Consider the following 21,376-nt stretch of genomic DNA (forward strand, 5'->3'; position numbering starts at 1 on the left):
AAGGATAGAACATAGTGCAAGATAAGCCCTGCCTATCCAGATATTTTTGAGAGCAAAAAAGAATGTTAACGATCCTGCTGCTCAGTGCACTGAAGTTGCTACAGCTAAATCACGGTTGAAGGAGGCATGACATTACAGAATTATTGCTTGTTTTTTTTTCTAAATATATTTTCTTCATGGATATAAGTATATTCATTTCAAGACTGATTATTCTCTTCAAGATTGCCTTTTCAGACAAATGCATACAGTTGAGTTTTTTTGTTTTTTTCTTTTTTTTTTTAAACCACACTTGCAGTCACTTGGTAAGCATGAAACGCCTAGTCTCATTAAGGACATGCAAGAAATAAATCAGATTTAGATTAGTTACCCAAAATATACTAAAATAAAATTGTTTCTTAGTCAAAGCATTTTTTTTTTTTTTTTTAATAACAATGACACAAGATAGGTTTCTTCTCACCAGACTGATGGAGCACAGGTTGCGCTGAGGCCCCTAAAGAAGGCCTTTGTTCATTATCAGGAGAAGACAACAAAGAAGTTGAAGGGGGACTCTCTGTCGAGGACGATGTTGAAGGAGCTTGGGCTGACATTGTAGAAGATGAAGATGATGGAAGTTGTTCAGAACCATCTACTTCCATTGCAGTTTCTGATTCTGCACTAGGTGCCACATTATTAGTAGCAGGAGCATCTGGCCGATGAGTCCCACCTTTGATTAAGAATAAAAAGAAAAAAGCAAGGAAAACAAGAATTCAAAGGTAAATGTACTGTCTCTAAGGACCCCTTTACGTTATCATTTATATGGCATCCAAATGTGCTTCGTTCTTCAGAATGCCCTAAGAAATTCTAGTCTACACCCCAGAAAGGCTGATATTCAAGCCCTATATATCCAAAATAAATATACTTTCTGTTGTAATTTTTTTTCCGGAAGGGAAGAAATCACCTCTGGACCGTGATCTTCCTCGTCCTCGATTGCTTTGCGCAACTTCACTAGCTTCTTCAAACCATCTTGATAGCATGTCTGACATCCTTTGCATTAGAGAGACATTAGGACTTTGCTCCCCTGTAAAAACAGTAAGGCTAAAGTTTTATATATGAGTTTACAAAAGAATTCATTTTCCCCCTCATTTGTTTTTCCATAAGAAAACAGCACTATAAATTACACACCTAGTAATCCCTAAACTAAATCCATTTTTCAGCACAACTGTTTAGCAAAAATTGCTAACTGTCCAGAGCTCTATAAAAAAAATAAAAAAAGATCTCCCTTCCTCCTAAAGCTTTCAATCATTTTCTATGTTACAATTACCTGTAGTTTTTGTACGCATGAATTTCTAAAGTCTAAGGTATTCTGTTTTAAATGCTGGTTAGTAAGTGAAGAAAACTCATGTATTTATGTTTTTCAGTTTATTATAAAAACAATATTTTATCATAAATTGAAAGAGCAAAAAGAATAGGATAAAATTAGCACATGATGTTTTATGCCCAAATGCTTCCTCATGACGAAGATTTACCACATGAACACAATTTAACACAGCAGCAGACCTATGTGAAAAAATATGGGCTCGGGGTTTTTTGTTTCTTTGTTTTTATGTTGTGGATCAAGTGTCAGGATCGCCAAGACTCTCAACCAGCAAAATCCTTGCACAAATTTTCTTTTAACATAACTCAAAACACGTCCTTGTCATTTTAATTTTATTATAGATGAAATAAAATTTGTCCCAAGAAAGAAGAAAAGAAAAAATCCATTTTTAAAGGATTGAAGTGGAATATTTGAATCCTAAAGGGCTTTTATGGTCTCTGAAATGTTCATTCTTTAAACACACTGGCACCTGCAACAGAAAACCATTCCACTGAAAAGCTCCCAAGTAAGTACAAGCTTTTGCTGGCCCCTTAGCCAATATATCGTTTTTTTAAGCAGCTTCTCCAAAAGTTTTGTAATTGAAGATCTTAAGAAATGGAATCACTGGCAGGTACAAACACTTACCAAAATACATAAATGAAAAATATTTTAATAGCCTAAATACAAAAGCTAATACTGAAGAATTCTGTACTGTACTTGAGCAGAATACATACAGTGAGAATATGCCTCTCTCAAAGATCATTTCTGGTACCCACACACTGATGTTATAAAAGCTGAATCATTGATCAAACATCTGGAGGAACTGAGCATCTTTGAGGGCTGCATATAATCTTCACTGCTAGTGATATACCTTGGATACATTGTCATTAAATTTCATTTCTAGATTATCTGCCTCATAGCTGAGCTTAAAAACCACTACTGGAAATTGGGAGTGGGGGGACATCAGCCCAGCCCCCCCAACAATGCCTGCCCCTCTGATCCCAGTGTCCTTGCTGGTCCTCATTTCCATGCCTCCTTTCTGCTTCTCCAGGCCCTGGTACTAGAAAATACAGAAATATTCTGGCCCCACAAGTTTAAAATTCAGGTAACAAAATACAATAGCTGAAGAAAACAGATCGAACAGGTGAAAGGTAGGAGGAAGGGATAATGAACAGTTAACAAGAGTCACAGGTCAAAACATGCCTAATTAATGCAGAAGAGCTATTCTCCTGAGCATATTAGTCACTATACGCTGTATCAGTCAAGCTACTGAAACTTTGCTTTGAGAAAAGAAACGTCTAGCCAATGTCCATACTGAAGGAAATGATCTCCTTTTCTCAGGTTTCATTTTTTCCCCCTGCGTATTTACTTCATATCATACGGAAATGAGAGCTAGAAGGACTCCGAAGACACATTGCTTAAAAACAGCGTAGCTATATAAGAAGTAACTCTGAGCAAAGGCAAAACGGCAACAAATTTTGATGCAAAGCTCTGAAACCTGAATGACAGCAAGAGTGCCCCTGATATAAAGGGGTATATGAACAAGGTTTACGAAATCACGACAGCAGTAAGCAGAACGCAGAACAGTTATCAACCAAATCCTGCAATACTAGAACAAGGGGGCACATGATGAAACTAAGAGCAGTTTAAAAGAGAGGAAATAAAGTACTTCTTTACACAACGGGTAGTGAACTTATGCAGTTTTTTGCCATAGTAGACAGTATCAACAGATTCAAGGAAGGATTGGAAAAAATCATGGACAATAGCACCATAAAGAGACTCTAAAGGAACAGACTGAATGTATCCTCTGAAATTTCTAACCCAGGAATTGCGAATGCTGGCAGAGTAACAAAGGCAATGCACTGAGGCAAGAGGACAGGCTCAAGTCCTCTTCCTAAACAGCATCTTTTACTGCCAGTGTGGCAGACAGAATGCTCATCTAAATGGACCATTGCTCTAACACAGCTGGGCACTTCTTCTATTCCAGTTTTGGGAATCAGGAAGATGAGAAAATTAACAGAAAATCTGGAAAGGAAAGTAGCAGGTAGGAAAGGAAGGCAGATTTAAGGGAAACAGCAAAAGCATTCCCCAAGTCTTTCAGAGTTAAACAGAAACGCGTAATTAGTGGAAAGATAAGAACAGTGATGAAGATGAACTGATACGCAGAGTCAACATAAGGCATTAGAATAACATCTGGAAAGAAATAAAAATAACACATAATTGGGATCTATAGTATTAAGAGGTGTTAAAAAAACTAAGAGTTACAGGAAAAAGGCTAAAATGATGTAGCTGAAACTACACTGATGAGACTAGAAGAGCACATGTCCTATTTTTATTCTGTTTAAAAAAAAAAAAATTAGAATTCTCTCCCCTGCTTTGGTATTACATTTTCTGATGCTAAAGCATAGTTTTGGAAATGCTCTAGCTGTTGAAACTTCAAGTAATTGAGTAATTTATTAAAAATATGAAAATATAACCATAAAAATTTAATTACTGTGACTGTTTTATAAAAAAAGTGAAAGATACAATATTAGAATCCCATTGCTTTGCATTCCAGTCCCCTGATGTAGTCATTGCGGAGCACTTTATTTGTAGCTTTAGTAGTACAAAAAGGGAAACACATCTTTGTGTTACTACATGGCTAACAACAATGAAGTAAGCTCCCCTTGATTTACATAAGCATAACCAAAGCAATGTAACACTTCTGGTGAGAACATTTTCAGTTTAGACAGTGCTTAAAATTCATTATTGAATAGCAGTTCTCTGTTAGATTGCAAGTAAACCATCCTAAGACCTGGCAAATTCTTAAAAAAATTTGGACAGTTTTATCTGAAGCACTTGCACATTAGAGGCATACTTAAAAAAACAGAAGAAAACAAAAAGCTTTACAGCAAACACTTTACCATCTCTTTCTCTTTCACTCTCAGGCCTTGCTCTTGGTCCAGTATCTGACCAATCCCCTCTTAGCCGTAAACGTTTAACAGGAGGTTGTCGTAACTAGAAAAAAGAGGAAGGGCATTAGATAGCTTTGTTGAACAACACAGAATTCTAAGTCTAAATATAAATGTAGTATCTCCATTATTTAAGTTATATAAATTTTGCGACTGTCACAGAGAATGGAATATTTTCAGATCAACTATGATTAAGCACAATATTATCCATAGAATGCAATGGTTTTAGCTGTACAAAGTTCAACAATGTAAATCCATGACTCCCAGAACCATCACAGCTTTTCATTTTACACGGTATTAAGTTTATTACATTAATCATGGCTTTCCATACTAAACAATAAGTTAGGCCTGAATTTGCAAAAGTATTCACTTCTTCATGCTAATAACTATATGGCAGCTTCAGTTTAATGAAACGCTATTTGTAAAGTTTATTTTCATTAATTGTTTTGGCTTAATTTTTTTTTTTTACCCTGCGATTTTTATTTTTATTGCATAGGGGTTTTTGCAGCAATAAATGTAAAACAAGTACTGTACAGGAAGTACTACTTTTGCTAACTTGGAAAGAAACAGCTAGTGCTTTGAACATTCAGGAAGGCAATTTGGAATTTGAGATGAAGCGTATTAGCTGGGTATTTAGTCTGAAAAAACAGTTAGCTCAACAGCTGGGCTGACAATTTGAGAGCAAATGCAAAACCCACTGAGGTGAAAACATATTAAAGTGTTAACTTTCATAAAGCCAGCAGATTCAGGAAGGCAGCTCTACATTCCTTTACTTTTAGTCAACTTAAAACCAAGCTGAAGTAAAGATGGCTTTTATCTGGCAAGAAGAGATTACACGGTCATATTCTGTGCCTACAGAAGAAAAGGATACCTAAGTATCTGTTATTAATAGCTGTTCACAATCCTCTCTCTCTCTCTCTCTCTCTCTCTCTCTCTCTCTAGTAACTGGGGAATAAATTCTCCACAAAATTACTTCACATCAGATGGACCTTACACAGAAGAAAGGGAAAAGTGAGAAACTATTCATTTGTCATATCATTTTTCTGAGTTCTTCTTTGTTTCCTTCTGTCTCAACAAGGTAACTGTATAACTCAGCTGGACATTCTTCCTCAGTCCGATGACTCTACATCCAGTTATGACCAACAATACTTATACTGAGTGACAGGCTGCTGTTGCTAGTAACTACAGGATTACCATTGCTAGCAACAGGCAACAAGTTATTAAGCTAACACCACAAGCCTCAGATTTGTCACATTTTGTCTGGACTTTACTTGCTTGGAGCTTTGTTTTACTCATTTAGCTGTAACAGCAATTGTCTAGTGACAAGGTGATTATTGCCTAATTCACTTTAGTATTGCTTAGCTTTGTATAGATGTGTGGCATACAACCTCTTGTGAATAGTTCTGATATATACAGGAATAACAAGTAGTCACACTGTGTAAGAAGGAACTATTTGTGACTGCAGAATAACGCTGTAGCACAAAAGGAGTACCCGTATGGGGTGACAGCAGAGGCCTTGCAGCTGTAGGCACAGGAGGATACCAGAGGCACTTTCTCAGCAACTCACCAGTGGCCCTTTACTGATTGTAATGTAAAGGTAGGACCTGAGCAAACACAGTTTTAGAGGTAACAACAAAGACAAAGAACAAGTAGACAAAAGATAAAATATGCCACGTGTTGGCAGATCAAAACCCACTAGAAAATACATTAATATGGCCCCCAAGCAGGCCCTAAGACAAAGTAGGAAGAAAACATCAAAATCAGGCTTCTCCCAGCAAAGAGGAGGAAGAAACCTCCATTATTAATATCACACTCCTCCCAGTGAAGAGGGCAGGATGCTGACAAGTCAAGGCCCGTATCCCAGACTATAGCCAGTAAGCTGAGGACCCAGAAGAGCTTGTAGAAGGGTGAGCACAATGCCAGGCAAAAAGAAGTAGACAGTCAGTCTCTGTCTGTTTGTCTGTCTGTGTGTGTGTAAAGTTATTGTTAAAAAGAATTGTTTTACATTAAATAGAAAATTTAGAGAGAGATTAGCATCATTGTAACTAAATGATAACGACAACTCTTTGTTATATTTTGGTTACACTGCTGAAACTTTTAATTAGGCTAAACAATAAATTCTTGGCTTCACATATAAAGCGTGTTCTCCTTTTGGCTCATAAAAAGATTTTGAGAGCATCTAGTCTCCTTAAGGCAAAAGATTCATCTCTTATTCTGTAACTAGATAACATCTACTCTCATCAGACGTTCTCTTCTGAACTCTGCCACCATTTTAGACTGCGATGCAAATGGTATTGTGTTAAAAATTATTGCTCTGTAGCCGTATCCTACACCACCTGGGGCTAAACCTTTTGCACTCCCTGCTCTCTTTCATGTAATGATAACTTAACAGGAGCGTTGATACTTTATTTTCAAGGAACGTGCTTTTATTAGCATGAAAGATAACCGAGAGAATACACCTCTTAAAAGAGTGACCTGCCACCGTTGCTGGTAACTGACAAGAATGATAAAATATTTTAGGTCTACTATTCTCAAAATAAAAGTCACATGCAGTAGGTAATCAGTTTCACAAGATGGAAGAGGGAAATGAAAGGCTAAATTAGTACCTCTGTCTGCAGTGCCTGAGGTCTTGCACAGGAAATTCAATATGCTTGCATTTTAAGCAAATAGTCTGCTCCATACACTTATTTTAAAATTCTGCAAGGGCACTCAAAAATCAACCCAAAAGAAGAAACTCCCAATCCTGTCAGACACTACACATATTGGTTTGGCAAAGTCACCCACACAGGACTCCATCTCATAGGATTGCCATTAAAAAAAAAAAAAAAAAATCTTATTCTTCTACTTGTAGATGTAAATTATATATATGATGTTATACATATGAAAGTTACATGGGTTCTGCAAAACATTAAGAAACAAAGCTTGGAAAAGACAAAATATATTCCCACAAAAGTGAAATAATTCTGCACTTACTTGTTAAAAAAAAATTTCAATATTTGTACCCACCTCTTCTCCATGTACTTCTGCACTAAGAAGCTTGTTTAAAAAACAGCAACAAAAACCCCACGCATGCATTCCTCCTCTTTCCCCATGAGAGTCCCCAAACATAGTTTATTATTCTTTAACTTTTATTGACCTGGTAATAACATTCTTTTAAAAGTCACTTGATGAAAACTAGTCCAGGTTGGTGATGGCTGAAAAAGACCATTTGACTATTGTCTGGTAGCCTACACAGTATAAAACGGTAGTCTCAGTCAAGTCCATTTGAAATAGTGCCAGCAACACCAAAAAAGCCAGAAAACAATAAAAACTGTCACTCTTTGACATTCTAATCAGGAATTTCATTAAGTCAGCAGAAGTTAAAATGACAGGAAAAGAAATGTTTTAGAATCTGCTGTAATTTTGACTTCTTTACCAGTGTACTCTCACTTACCAAGAGTTACTATAGGCTAACCAAAAATCATTGATGTACATCTTCAGTTTCAAATGTTTTCTTAACTAAAATGAAGTACTCAATCAGGCTCTGACAGCAAAAACTATTAAGAAACATTTCATACATCACAGTATTTATGAGTTCATAGTGTACTTTAACTTAATTTTAAGTCATGCTGATTACCAATTAAATATCTAGTGAAGAAAGATCTTTGCAGAATTAACGTTATGTTGATCTAGTGTAACCTGCTAGGAATAGAAGTTGTTACTGGATTAAAATATTTAAGTGTAACATACTCTGTAGACTGTGCAATCATGTGCTTGAAATGTTTTTGTTTACAAGAAGTAGATACAAAGCTTGCAAACTAGAAAAAAGAAGAATCAGTTGGTTCTTTGAGTGTTTTATATACAACAGAAAGACATAAGGAAATATTTTTTTAAAGATGAACTTGTTTTGAAAGCTATCAATGGATTCCTGAAATTGTATTTGTTGATTTTTCTTGCTGCTATTTTTGTCTTTAGATATGCATTATGTCATTACTCATGTATTTCTAAATCTAGAATAGAATTTTAGATTTCTAAACAATTCCAGAATGCAATGCTAGCAGAGCAAAACATTTTTGCCAGTGCTTTTCAAATGGACAGTAAGTCTCAAAATTAAAACATTTTGAATTCTACCATAATGGTACAGACTTCCCTCCAAGCAAAAGAGCAATGTAACTAGAATTTTAATTTGCTTACAACTGTCTGAAATAACATACATCTATAATGAATAGGAATTGGGAAAAGCATTTTTCACTGTAAATCCACTGTTCAACAGTTTTGTGTTTTCACAGCACATTAAAAAGCAGATAGCACATAACTGCTCAGGATTCTGTATCTGTACTATCTGCCAGTCATTTCATATGCAAGTGGTAGAAAACAGGGTAAGATATTAGGTACAGAGCATGTGAATTTTGTCACACAATCTACACTTTGTCATACAATCTCGGGCTTTGAACAGCAACCTTCCCTTGGCCTCAATCTACCTACTGAAGAGGAGGAAAAGAGTTTCTTTGCCATCTCATATATATGGCAAATGCTACACTGTACACAGCTAAGATTCTCTCTCTGCTTTTGTCCACCGGCCCAGACCCAATTATTAAAATAAAGGAAACTTTCAAATTGTTTTTATAAAAATTTTCTCAAACAACTGCATTGCAGAAATTTCACTGACATTCCAGAAGACATTCTCCCTTAAAAGCTATCAAATGTGTTTTAAGGTATTTTGGCTAAATTTTCCTAATCTCAAAACAAGATTTCTTCAATTTTATACAATTTTGTTGTGTTACACAATTGAATTACAGGTGTGGAACACCGAGACCATCTTCAGTCTGCAGGGATTAGGCAAGTCATCAAGGCTCTTGGCATCAAAGACTATCCCATAACTCTTCTTTCAGAAACGGTTCTCCTACCTGAGCTTCCCCCAGATGCTACAGTACTTCTCTTTAAGTGCAGTTAAAACATCAGATGGAGCGCCAGGCATGAAATTATATATATTATATAGTTATTATTTCATATAATTAATTCATATAATTTCATATATGTTATTATATTATATATTGTGCGTTACACACATCATATATAAGTCTGTATTATAATATGGATCATATATAAAACATAATATGTACAATTATATATATCATGTGCAACATATCATATATTATACATAATATATATACTATATAATGATATATATTGTATAATATTACATATAAAACAATATTGTGTTATCATATACTCTCTCTCTCTCTATAGTATATATTATATGAACTCCCAGGTGATTCAATATATTAACTTCCACCAAAAGTCTGTAGGAGTTAGAGACAGCAAAGTTGAATTCAAAACCTCTCCTGACTCACTCCAATAGTAGGATTCATAAATATAAAGTAGTCATGGTGAGAAGTCTAGATTGTTAAAGAAATAAAGCTAAGAAGGGATCTGTGATTCTCATTTCAACACAGGTACCCCAAATCCTAATCAATCCTGAAAAAGGTAAGGATTTTCTTCGAAAGCAAAACAGTCCAAGATCCTACCTGCAAAAAAATGCAGTGTCAGCATCCAAAAGATACATGTTTGAATCACAAACATACCTCCCATCCCGTGTGACTGAATCTAGTTACTGAAAGATGATGGCTAAGCGTCTGTCGCTTTGGCTTATTTGTAGAATATATCAATTTGGGAAGAAGATGGAGATAATAAGGCTAATTAATGTGCTTCCTGCTACAAGCTGTAGCCATTACACTGAAGTCAACCTGTTCTACATAAATCACTCAGAGTAGCATGTTCCGTTACTATCAGCCTGCAAAGGACTTCCAGTATAAGTAAAACACAGATTGTACTTGTTTGCCAGTCATCTGAACAACCAAGACCTGCATTCTCCTCAAGTTTTCTCATTTACAAAAAAAAAAGCCAAAAGAAATCAACCAAAAAAAAACCAACCAACCAAAACCCCCGCCAAAACACTGTAGACATTCTACAAACATTTTCAAAAACGTTTGAGAGAGAAACGATGGCTGAGAGTCATTTCAAAGGGAGTACAGCTGGTAAGACTACAAGAAAAAAAAAAATACCAAAACATGAAAAGAGGTCATCCTGATCACTTGCCTCTTCCCGCCTCTCTTCAGCAGAAGGAACTTTAAGTTCTCGTGCTGTGTCATCTTTGGGATCAAACAAGTATATGTAATCTGAAGAGTAGCTAACAAGGATCTCTTGACCATCTTCACTATAACACAGAGATGTCACTCTGCAGGATTTGTTATTGAGATGAGGAGGAACAAATCGTGCCACCATTCCAACAGTGCCCCGACCAGCATAATTTCCTACATAAAAAAAGGAGAGAGACAGAAAGAATATAACACATTCACCATTACAAATTTTCAACTCTTTCAATATACTGTTGTTTAACAATCAAAGGAAAACGATCAGAGAAAAGCTAAGTATCCTGTAGCTTCTGAATTTCATTAAATTGGTTCTGAATAGTGACATATCATCTCTAGCTAGTATTTTATTTTTGTTACACTGTATGTACATTATTAAATAGATGAATACACACACTCACACAAATATGTTCATATATCACATACTCATCACATGATGGTTTGTGTAAAACGTAGTATGGAATGGAACCTAAGAACATTCCTACAACAACAATGCAATTACAGATCACCACGCAAATTCCGAAGGAATACATTGTATAAAACTTCGAAAGTTTATGGACATATCTCTCCTCTTTTCTTCCAAAACAATCTACAAAAATACCATTTTTTTCCTCCTTTATGACAAAAAATGCTGTCCCTTTAAACTGCTAAACTACACCAATACATTGGACTTATCATGCTTCCCTGATAACTCACCTCCATTCCACATACTAGGCAATCTTAAAATCTAGAATTAAAAATTCATGAGCTGATTAAAATTATCTTAAAAAGATCTAACACCCAGAAAAACAGGATGTTCCAAACATCTTTCATTTGTCACACAGCCATTTCCCATGTGGCATATTTGCTGTGGCTTAGTATGTGCAACATTCTGTCCTTAACCATAGACAAGTTCAGAGTTTATCATCTCATACTGCGTAAGGACTGAAACTGAAAGCATTAAATGAAAATCAGTAGCTTGCTCACTACTGGTTAAGTCATGGAATGTCTCATCCTTACATCTCATCCTTAAGTGCAACAATGCTATAATAAATATCTCCAGAAAAAATTGTAACTTTTGAAATTTTGTCTTTTCGCTCCTCTTCCCCTACAGGCCTGCATATCTGAATTCATCTTGTTGCTGTATCGTTACAATACAGGAGGAGGTATATTAAAAACAAAAAAAAGATTTTTTAAAAATATGTAATCAATATAGCGTTAAGAACTCGGCAGGGCTGAGTAAAGTAGAAGACGTATTGAAACTCTTTCGGAACAACTGAAGTGACGTACCTAAATACTAAGAAAAAATAAAATTCAATATTCACATAGTACCTTTTATCAGCCCCCGAGAATCTGTTCCTCAGACAGTTCTCACAGAATTTTGCTGACCATTGTGACGAAAGCTCTTATAAGCCTGATGAGAGCATTTTTTTAAAAATGTTTACTGGTGATCTTTACTGTTTCCTTTTCTCCTCCATCACTATAATTAACAGGAAAATGATGCAAGACATGACAGATTTTGTGACACTGATCATTTTATGTATGTGTAGACACAGCTGCAGGTATATACTTCATACGTGTATCCAAACATACGCTGATCATACATTATAAATATGAGATATGTCCGAATTTCATAATTCACTTTGGTTTGTCACTTTTTTTTTTTTTTTTTTAAATAAAAACCTTAGGTAAGCACCTGAAGTCTCCTGATTTCCAGCTAAAGATGTTACCCAAGAGCTACAAGTTATGTTAGACACAGCAACAACTGCAAAATTAAATACTTAGTATAATATGATAAAGTTCATAAGATCTTTTCCTGTAAGAGGCAACATATTCCAGTGTAACACAGTACAAAGAAGCAAGAACTTAACTAAAACTGAGATGGACCATTACAGGCTGAAATCCCTAGCTTTTTAGAACCTTAGAATCACATATTTCAAGACTAAAATGAGACATTACAGAATTTCATCTTCTGTATTGAATATACAATATATTCTAAGATGGATAAAGAGGTCAGGTTTACTTACCTTAAGACTTTTCTATTAGTAAATATTAGAGTGAAATGAACCCTTTATTAAACAAACATAGATCTCAGATAACAACATTAACACTTCAGTCATTCACCATTTATCTTGAAAAAAAGAACCAGAAACAGGAACTGCAAGTGGTTAGAAAAGTTTACTGTAAGGTACGGTTCCTACCTGTTGCTCTTGTACCAAGCATTCGCCGATCATATATTCTTACTGAGCTATCAGAACAACCCACAGCAAGATAATATGGGATTGGTGGACAGATAGCAACAGAAGTGGCAGCACGACGGCAGTTTATTAAAATATCCTGCAACAAACAAATATATTGCATTTAAATAATAGTTCTGAGCATTTGAAGTATACTCCTGTTTTTACTCCAAGACACAGTCCCATTATTCAAGGAGGTGGAAGCTTTTGAGAAAATCAGGTCTGGCCCTGTGAAGATAGATTGTACATATGCCAAATAGCTTTCCTTCTATGCAGTGGCTCTTCTATCAGAGAGAAACACTGCATGACATAAACTTAAAAAAAACCAATTACCAAAAAAGCCCAACAAATATTTGAGGATAGATAAGCATAACAAGCACAGATTTATAAATTGGCTTGCACACTGGATTTTCTTACAAAAACATAGATAGCTATTGAGTAGGTAGAGCAGTAAATACAAAGGAACAGTCTCAACTAATTTAAAGGATTAGAATAGATTTGGTTGATGGGCAGGTAATTGGGTAGCTGAATTTACTATAATTTACTGAATTTACTCCTAAAACTTGGAAATGTGCATAAAGCAGAATAAAATTCATCAAGAATACAGCATACATATTTCATATTTTGGTGTCTGTTTTCCTCCAATTCAACACTAAAATTGTTTCTGAATTCCAAACATAGTAGACAAAACTAATACCTTACCTTCTAGGGAATAATAGAAGTAATTGATTTGATCTAGCATAATTCATTACCAAATATTTTCTTATTGTATTAGGGAGGGACAAAGGATGCCCAAAAGCACAAGGCTGCAGCTGATTTTCAAATTTAAGACAATTTTTTGCCTCCAACTCTGCACTCTCTATAGTAGTCAATATAAACCAAACTAATAGGTTCAATTTCAAGGTGGAATCTTTTCCACCACATACGAAACATCAAACCAAAATTCATAAACTATAAAACTCCAGGGAATTTTATTTAAAAAAAAAAAAAAATCCCCAAACTTTTTTTTTTTGTTTCTTGGGAAATATGTTGTCATCTCCACCAACGACCCTGAAATCTATTATTTCTAAAAGCCTTACCAGGATTCAAATCCTATGTTTGTATGATGTACAGCTCTACATTTAGGTCATCTTTATTAAAAGATTTCACTCTTACATCTTTACAATCTTCCTTTGTGCAACTTGTTTTGATTCGAGTATCAAACCACCTTACAGTGCCATCTTCACCACAAGAGAGGAAAGTATAGGGATCATTTGGTACTGTCATAATCTGCAAAAAAAAAAAAAAAAAACGCTAGAGAGTATTAATATTTCCAGAAATACTACTAATTTAGAAATAAAAGCATCAATATTTTGATGCAAAGACAGTGAAGCAGTTATGACTCATGTCAGATTTTCTACTGAAATAAATAAAAGAAAAATTTCTGATGTTTCTTCATTTTCAAGAATAAGTTTGAACTACTGAAATTCAAATAAATGATGCACTATGACATACAAGATGCAATAAGGATTATTTATATGCCAAATCTTACAAATACTTCCATTGTCTTGTAATAACTGACATACTTGAAAACTGATAGTAGTAAATGTAAGCAGTTAGTTTGCTGTGACAATTCAACAGGGGCTCAGTTTATTTTCCACGAAGCAATACAGGACACCAATAATCAAAATCCTCAGGAGTTTGAATCACATCAAAATACTAAATGGCTTTTATTCCCATTGATGATTTCTTTACACTCGAGACAGCACCCTGAAGCAACTATGCTTTCAAGGCTTGTTACTAGCCTGCCCCCAATGCATTTTTTTCCTATTTTTTAAGGGAACATCATTTCCCTGATCTCAGCTTTGCTTATATTAAGGAAGTCTCAGACAGTCTCACTGAAAACATTTACTTTGTCCTGAGACTGTTGTTGAACACGGTATAACATAGTAAACTATTACTGCAAGGAGTCATGGTTTATTTTTGTTCACACTAATACTATTTCACAATATTCATGTAAACATGCAGTACATACTTCCACTTGCACATGCCAATTTATATATGTGGTGTTTAAAAACCTACAAACTGCTTTATAAACACTAAAATAGAGAAATGGAGAGAGAGAGACGCCAATAAGTAACAGTTATTGTTAATATATTTAAGTTATTTTAGTTAACATATTCAATATATTCAAGTTCAAAAAAGTACACACTATATAAACAAAACCTTTTCTATCTACTGTGTTTAACTTTAAAAATTGAACTATACACTAATTTGACTGTATTGAAAAGATGAAGGTAAGAGTTGTTCACGAAGGTACATTCTCTTTCTAAAATGCAATTAATATGCACTAAAAAAGCCATTTGTCTGAGTAAAAATAAACTTTTAATAGCTTCATATAAACTCCAAATTCTCCAGACATATTCTAAGCACTTCTCTCTCCCTCTCTACTCCCTGTTCTCTCCTAATTGTCCTGCTACCTCACAGTTCACAACAACCTACACAAATGTCCATGATCCTCTGTTGTGGTATGTTTTGTTACTGTCTGAAATGCGTTACTGTCACAGATTCCAAGTTCACAGGGCAGTATAAATCTAATTCACCCCCAAATTTAAAATTCGTATCTCAATGCCAGGTTATACTAGCTTTTCTTATTTAGAAAATCCCATGAGTTCTGTATTTAATATGATGTTGTGGTTATATAGAGCTGGGCAGTAACGTCACAACATTTTGAACAGGTTTTCCCACTCCAGAAGCCTCTCAGTGACAAAGCCGCAATATGTCAGAAGTTAAAACAGTATCTCAATTCTTTGCTTCCAAGAACTGCTACTTACTCCATTATAGTTTCGTATGCCAAGACTCAAAAAAAAAAAAAAAAAAAAGGTTTGCTATGCCATACAAGAATAAGTGCAGTTAATGTTAAAATACAAAATAGGTTTAAGACATAATAACAAAATTTAGAATCTTTATAAAAGTACCTTTCCCTTCCAAAATGTTTTACAAACATATCTTACCAACAACTTTTTGAAGATAGCTCAAATTACTAAGATTCAGATATGTTCAATGAAAACATGAGATAAGCAAGGAACATCTAGTTGAAAACATTCATTTCACCTTGGTCTTTGTTGTCAACTACAATAGTACATATAAATCTGCTCCCTTCTTCACCTCAGGGCAAAACAGGCTAATATAATTAACTTCAAAAAAGATACTGTGGTTAAAAGAGTGAATGTAGTTTAGGTGCCTTTAAATACAGGTAATGGAAGACATTTCAAAAACAGTATAAATGATCACAACAGTATCACACTACTGTCATTCAAAACAACAACAAAACCCCGCCCTCTTAGTCAACAAATAATATTAACAAAACCTTCCTCATCATCAGCATAATGACTGTGCAATACAGTAGTCAAATTGCTGTACTCTCTCCAATTAATGATGTTGAAGAAAATTACTGTATTACATACAGCTAGTTACTCTTTAATTATAACTATCCTGTAAGGATAACACTAAAATTTTCATCTTGCTTTCCTAATCTGTTTGGCTGCTTATATTTCTTCTAAAGTCTTCTTCAAACTCATTGTCTTCTGTGACAAGCTTAATTTGTTCACAGTCAGCAATGTGCATACTGTTGTTACTGCTGACAACAACTTGCAAAGAAAGGATTAGTATCTCATATTAAAGCCTAGAAGTGCTATATTCTACCTAGTGTTACTAATCTTGACCCACAAAAGCACAACTGGCATTCACTTTTTACTGAATTTTTCCAGTTTGATCACTGGTTTTTGCAGCACCACCTGGCATCAGTCACTTCATGTAATCCACCAAACAGTTGGTCAACCCAATCTCAGGCAAATCAAAATTTAACAGATTGCCAAAATAGCTCCTTAGGGCAATATTTACACCTCCTCAAACTCTTTCATGGTACTCATAGCAGCTTATCCCCACGACTCCAAACTTCACTCACCCAAACCCACTGCTCTAATAATACTCCTATCACTGCCTGAAGGTCTCCTCAGTGCATTATCCATAACCATTTCTTTGTTCTCAAGCGCAAAAAATTTTATGGGTTTTAACACTCACAGCTAGTTCCCCAGCAAAGAGAGGTACCAGTTGAGCCCTCAAGCCTGCAGCCCAAGCAGCAGAGAGGCCCTCGTTTTGCAAGGCAGCCAGAAGGCAACGAACTGACAGACCTCAGCACACAACTGAGGATGCTTCATCTTTAAGAAAAAGCATCTTGGCCTCCAGATGTTCTCATGAAAAGGCTGGTATTATTTGAGATGCAGTGAACATCCAATCATTTCGCAGAATCCACAGAGTGATATAGAGCTTTCTATAAATAGTAAACTTCAGTGAAAACTGAGCTAGTTTAAACTTCTGATTGGGGGCCATACAGATTGAGGCTATTCGAATAAAATATTTAGTTTTTTTTGGTCAAAACAAACATATTTCAAAAATAAGAGCCGGTAGTGTGAGCCAGGGATGCCCAAAGGAGGTTTTGCAAAGCTGAAAACAAATACCTAGACAACTTGAATTAATCCCAAGCAAAAAACTATGCAAATAGATACAGTAAACACTACAAGGTTTGCTTAAATGACCTACAGAGTTACCATGCAGACAGGAAGTGTTTTTGACAAGTTCTCTAATTAAGTATGTGTAATTACAGCTTTAAGGATACTTTTACTGCATGATCAAAAATTAATTCTGGTAGTGCTCCAGTCATCAACTTTTCTCACATAACCTCCCTCCAGGCCCCAAATTTGTTCATATTTTTAACAAAGATTTGAAAAAAAGTATTGATTTTTTTTCCACGTAACGTACGAAGAGAAAGATTTTAAAACTTGCTATGAAATGAGAGTTAAATAGTTACAAAAGCAATGGATACGGGATTTTTACCTCTGCATGCATGTAACGTGGGTGCTTAAAAAAAACAAAAAGCCAGAGCATCTACAATTGAAGTAGAAAATGGCAGTATCATTCCAATTTTAAGCATAGCAAGTTTTACAAACAGCAGATTTTGCTATCATAAAAAACACACACACACACAAAATCAGATATCCATCCTAACTTTTAAAGTAACATTTCACTTCTTCACCTACCAGTTAACATGAGCAAAACTTCCAAAGGAGTATTGAAAACAGTTGCTCTAAACTTACAAACACATACTTAACTAAAATACAGAACTTTCTAAAACTGTAAACACATTTTTCCCCAAAACGTAACATTTCAATAGTTTAATGCCCTTTTTTCACAGTTTAAATCTTCTTAAGAAATGCCCACATTTCAGTATACGTGAATACTCTGAAAAATGTAAAATATAGCTCTCATAACCTACTTCACAAAGAAGTTTGCAGCATATTTTAAATCAGTTTTATTCTGCAGAGGATTGTTTTAGTGGAGGTTTATTCAGTTATTTTGTTTTCCAAAAACGTGGTGTCAATGACACTTGTTTTTGGAAAAATCCTCCATTTAGAAAATATATTTCTCGTTTAAAGTCAATTTTCTAAGACAAAGAAATCAAGAACACTAAAACTAAACCAAAAATCTTTAATTCTTGTGAAGCACAGAAATAAAGTTTTCAGTGTCTTATTAAAATCCTTGACAACAATACAATAAAACATGTATTACAACAATCTTAAAAATATGTTATACTTTCGTAAAGTACCTCATAGGTAGTTCCATAGTGGCACGTATACTGGCATTGTCTGTTGGTCTCCGCATCTTGTTCAATATTAGTGTAAAAAATTACTCCATCTCCAGAACAAGATACAATCTGTTTGTCATTGGTGCACGGCAAGAATTTTGCACTAAAAATATTTGCCCTGTGTCCTGAGCGAATAGTTGTTAAAACCTAAAAAGAAAAGAAAAAAGGCTGTATTAGATTCATATTTTCCAAGCAAATAAAGAATGAGAAAATAATAAGGACTCTGGTACTATAAAAATTCAGTTATATACAGGTTGCCAGCGATATATAGTTCCATATGAAACAAAGAAGCTATTCTTAGAAGAAATTTGGTGTAGAGAAAAAGTGGTTCCACAACAGACGTTCGCTTGTGCACTTTCCCCAAAGTGTTCAGCAAAATGCAAGCACTAGAATGCAACTGCTTAAAGAATTTGTTTTATTTTTAAAACGGTTAGTTACATATCATTTAGGTTTCTCAAAGTAAAACGTTAGTCCAGGAACCAACGTGCCAATGAGGAGCGAAAAGGTTGAGAATACTGTAGATCAATGAGAATAAGGCATTCTAATCCAACCCAACATCATAAACTTTAAAAATTGATGGCAATGATGCCACCCTTAAAATAAATTCACTTTAAACAGAACTGAAATTTATAAGAAAGAGTGCTTTGAAACCAGTCAACAATAAATAAAAATCTAAGAACATTACTACAAGGCAGTAAACAGTTGCACTAGTCTCTTTTTTTTTTTTTTAAAGAATAAATTTAACACAATGAATGTCATCCACCTAGCGTAGTGCAGAGCATCATATAATTTATTTTATCATCACAGTTGGTCTTACATACTTTGTACTGACTCTTAATATTAGACTATTAAAACTGAAAAAATCCGCTGTGTGCTTTCCTGTTCACTGGTGAACATACCTGACTTACCTTACTTATCCCATCTGTGGCAGTTACAGCAAACTGCGTTTTCACCCAATACTTATATGAAAAGGACACTTATCAAGTTGTTTATAGTATGGAAATGAATTCCAAACTTCCACTCAATTAACTTAATCAAAGAAAACATTATGCAAATAAAGTTGTTCTGCCAATGTAGCTGGTGTCTAATATTTTACAAGTGCTATTTCACACCTTTTGAACAATTCACGCAAAAGATTGACAGTGTATCTGCATATTATGAAAGATGTAGAGAGATGAGCATTAAAAAAAATGCAATCCATCCACTTTATTTCAATACATCTGCCTCTTTATTCACATTGGTTCAGATTTCTCAATTTTACTGAAAACTTTCAAAACTCAGATACTCAAAAGAAATGAGGAACTCACTAGCAAAGCAGTTATTCAGAACAAGAAGTCCCTAAGGTATACTAGCTCAGGCGATAGCTAATAACTAAAATAAAAGGTGGGATTGACAGATGGCATGTCTTTATTACTCTGAAAGGCATATTTTTTACCCTAAAAGAAATTCTTTTTCTTGTAAAAACTGTAGAAATTCTTGTAGAAATTCTTTTTTCTTGTAATTTTCTTTCTTGTAAAAAAAAAAAAAATCTAAACAATTTTGGGCTTTTCTACCATTTTAAGATTCTCCTCGTCAGCTCCCTATCACTTTTCCCTGTTACTGAATAAAAGCAGGTGGTCTTTCTTCTCTTTGCTCTGCTGCACAGCGTCCTTTTCTCATCAAGGTACCCATGCTTCCTACTTTTGCCTTCTTTCTTATTCACAGACCCCAACCTAATGCCCTGGCTTTTCATGCAGTCAACAGCAATCTAACCTTCTGCTTCAGTTTTCCTTATTTGGAGCTCTCAATTTAGATGACTGCCCTCGAACTTGGAAATACTCGTAATTTTCTTTTCCTCTCTTCTCCCCTCCACTGTAAACTGAAATAGCACCCAGCAATACACACAGGTACATATTTTCAGTACAGTAAAGAATTTTGTAACAGGCAGACCTAACTCCATCTTGCCTATCCTGCTATACTGCATGGTGTTGCAACAAAAAGTATTTATTGGAGTACTACGCCATCTATTAAATGCATAACATTTTCTACATCCTTGATTTGCATTGTACATCCTTTGCTTGCTATCATGCTGCCTTAGAGAAGGGAGCCAGAGATGCACCTGTCACAAAAAGTCGCCTGTGCCTAGTCAATAAACAAAGCCAAGCCAAGAGCCTATTATTAGATGTCACGGGGGGGATATATATATATACACACACACACACACACATATATATATACACACCACCACCTTATTCCAGCGGAGCATTTCACTACCAACATACCACAAGTATCAAATACTTAACGATCAAGTTAAAAACTGGGAAAGGAGAAAGAAAGAATTGCAAACATTTTTCAAAGTAGCTGACCAGCTATATTTCAGACATCTTTTCATAGTTTTTGCATTACACAGAAAATCAATTGGAGAGGCAAAAAATTCAAGATTTCCAGTTGCATCTCTTAAAGCATAAACTAAATTTTTGGGACAGGATTACTAATTCATGTAGCAATAACAGAAGCTTGCATAAAGCTCCAACCCTAACAATATGTACTTTGCTCCAAAAAGCCATACACAAGGTAAGAGCGCATGTTTTGGGAAATCCAAATGAAGAAGTAAAAAGCTATTTTTGTAGATTTTTTTTTTTTTTAACCATGCTGTACTTCAGCTTTTTTCTTATCAAAGTAGTAAGCTGTGAAACTACCTAAGTTTTATTCATCCACTCTTAGAACATTTGCCAGCTTTGTTGTCTTCTTTAAACCTGAAATGTTTAAGTTCCACATCTAAATGGAAGCTTTATAATAAAAAGAAAAAAGACTTAACACAAAACAGCAGTTGTAAAGGCATGTTAAATACTAAAACCAGTAAAAAGAACTGGTGTTATCTATTCCCAATATGTAGCTTGCTTTCTGAAAAGAGACTCACTGAAATGAATGCGAGTCATGTATCAGCAGGTTACTAGGCCTTTCTGGACGTGGTTAATTTAGAGGTCTAACTCAAGATATTCAGCACTGAATCGGTTATAACTGGCTCTTCCAAATATTTTCTTTGAAGAGGTCAAACTCCTTGGTTGGGTCAAACCCAAGTC

At 34.9% G+C, this 21,376-nt stretch overlaps 1 protein-coding gene across 4 annotated transcripts in view; it reads right to left on the reverse strand.

Annotated features, from left to right (window-relative positions):
- Positions 1-21,376, reverse strand: part of DCAF6 (DDB1 and CUL4 associated factor 6) — a 97,420-nt gene that overhangs the window by 49,009 nt on the left and 27,035 nt on the right. For all 4 annotated transcript variants that reach the window (XM_068909417.1, XM_068909409.1, XM_068909434.1 and 1 more), the window contains exons 4-10: positions 18,276-18,461; positions 13,787-13,900; positions 12,596-12,731; positions 10,363-10,577; positions 4,237-4,330; positions 938-1,057; positions 458-703 (exon numbers count right to left, since the gene is read on the reverse strand). In XM_068909417.1, the coding sequence (XP_068765518.1) occupies positions 458-703; positions 938-1,057; positions 4,237-4,330; positions 10,363-10,577; positions 12,596-12,731; positions 13,787-13,900; positions 18,276-18,461 (1,111 nt within the window). The remainder of the gene's footprint in view (positions 1-457; positions 704-937; positions 1,058-4,236; positions 4,331-10,362; positions 10,578-12,595; positions 12,732-13,786; positions 13,901-18,275; positions 18,462-21,376) is intronic.

This window comes from Struthio camelus, chromosome 1 (genome assembly GCF_040807025.1).
Source record: "Struthio camelus isolate bStrCam1 chromosome 1, bStrCam1.hap1, whole genome shotgun sequence".
NCBI classification, from domain to species: Eukaryota; Metazoa; Chordata; class Aves; order Struthioniformes; family Struthionidae; genus Struthio; species Struthio camelus.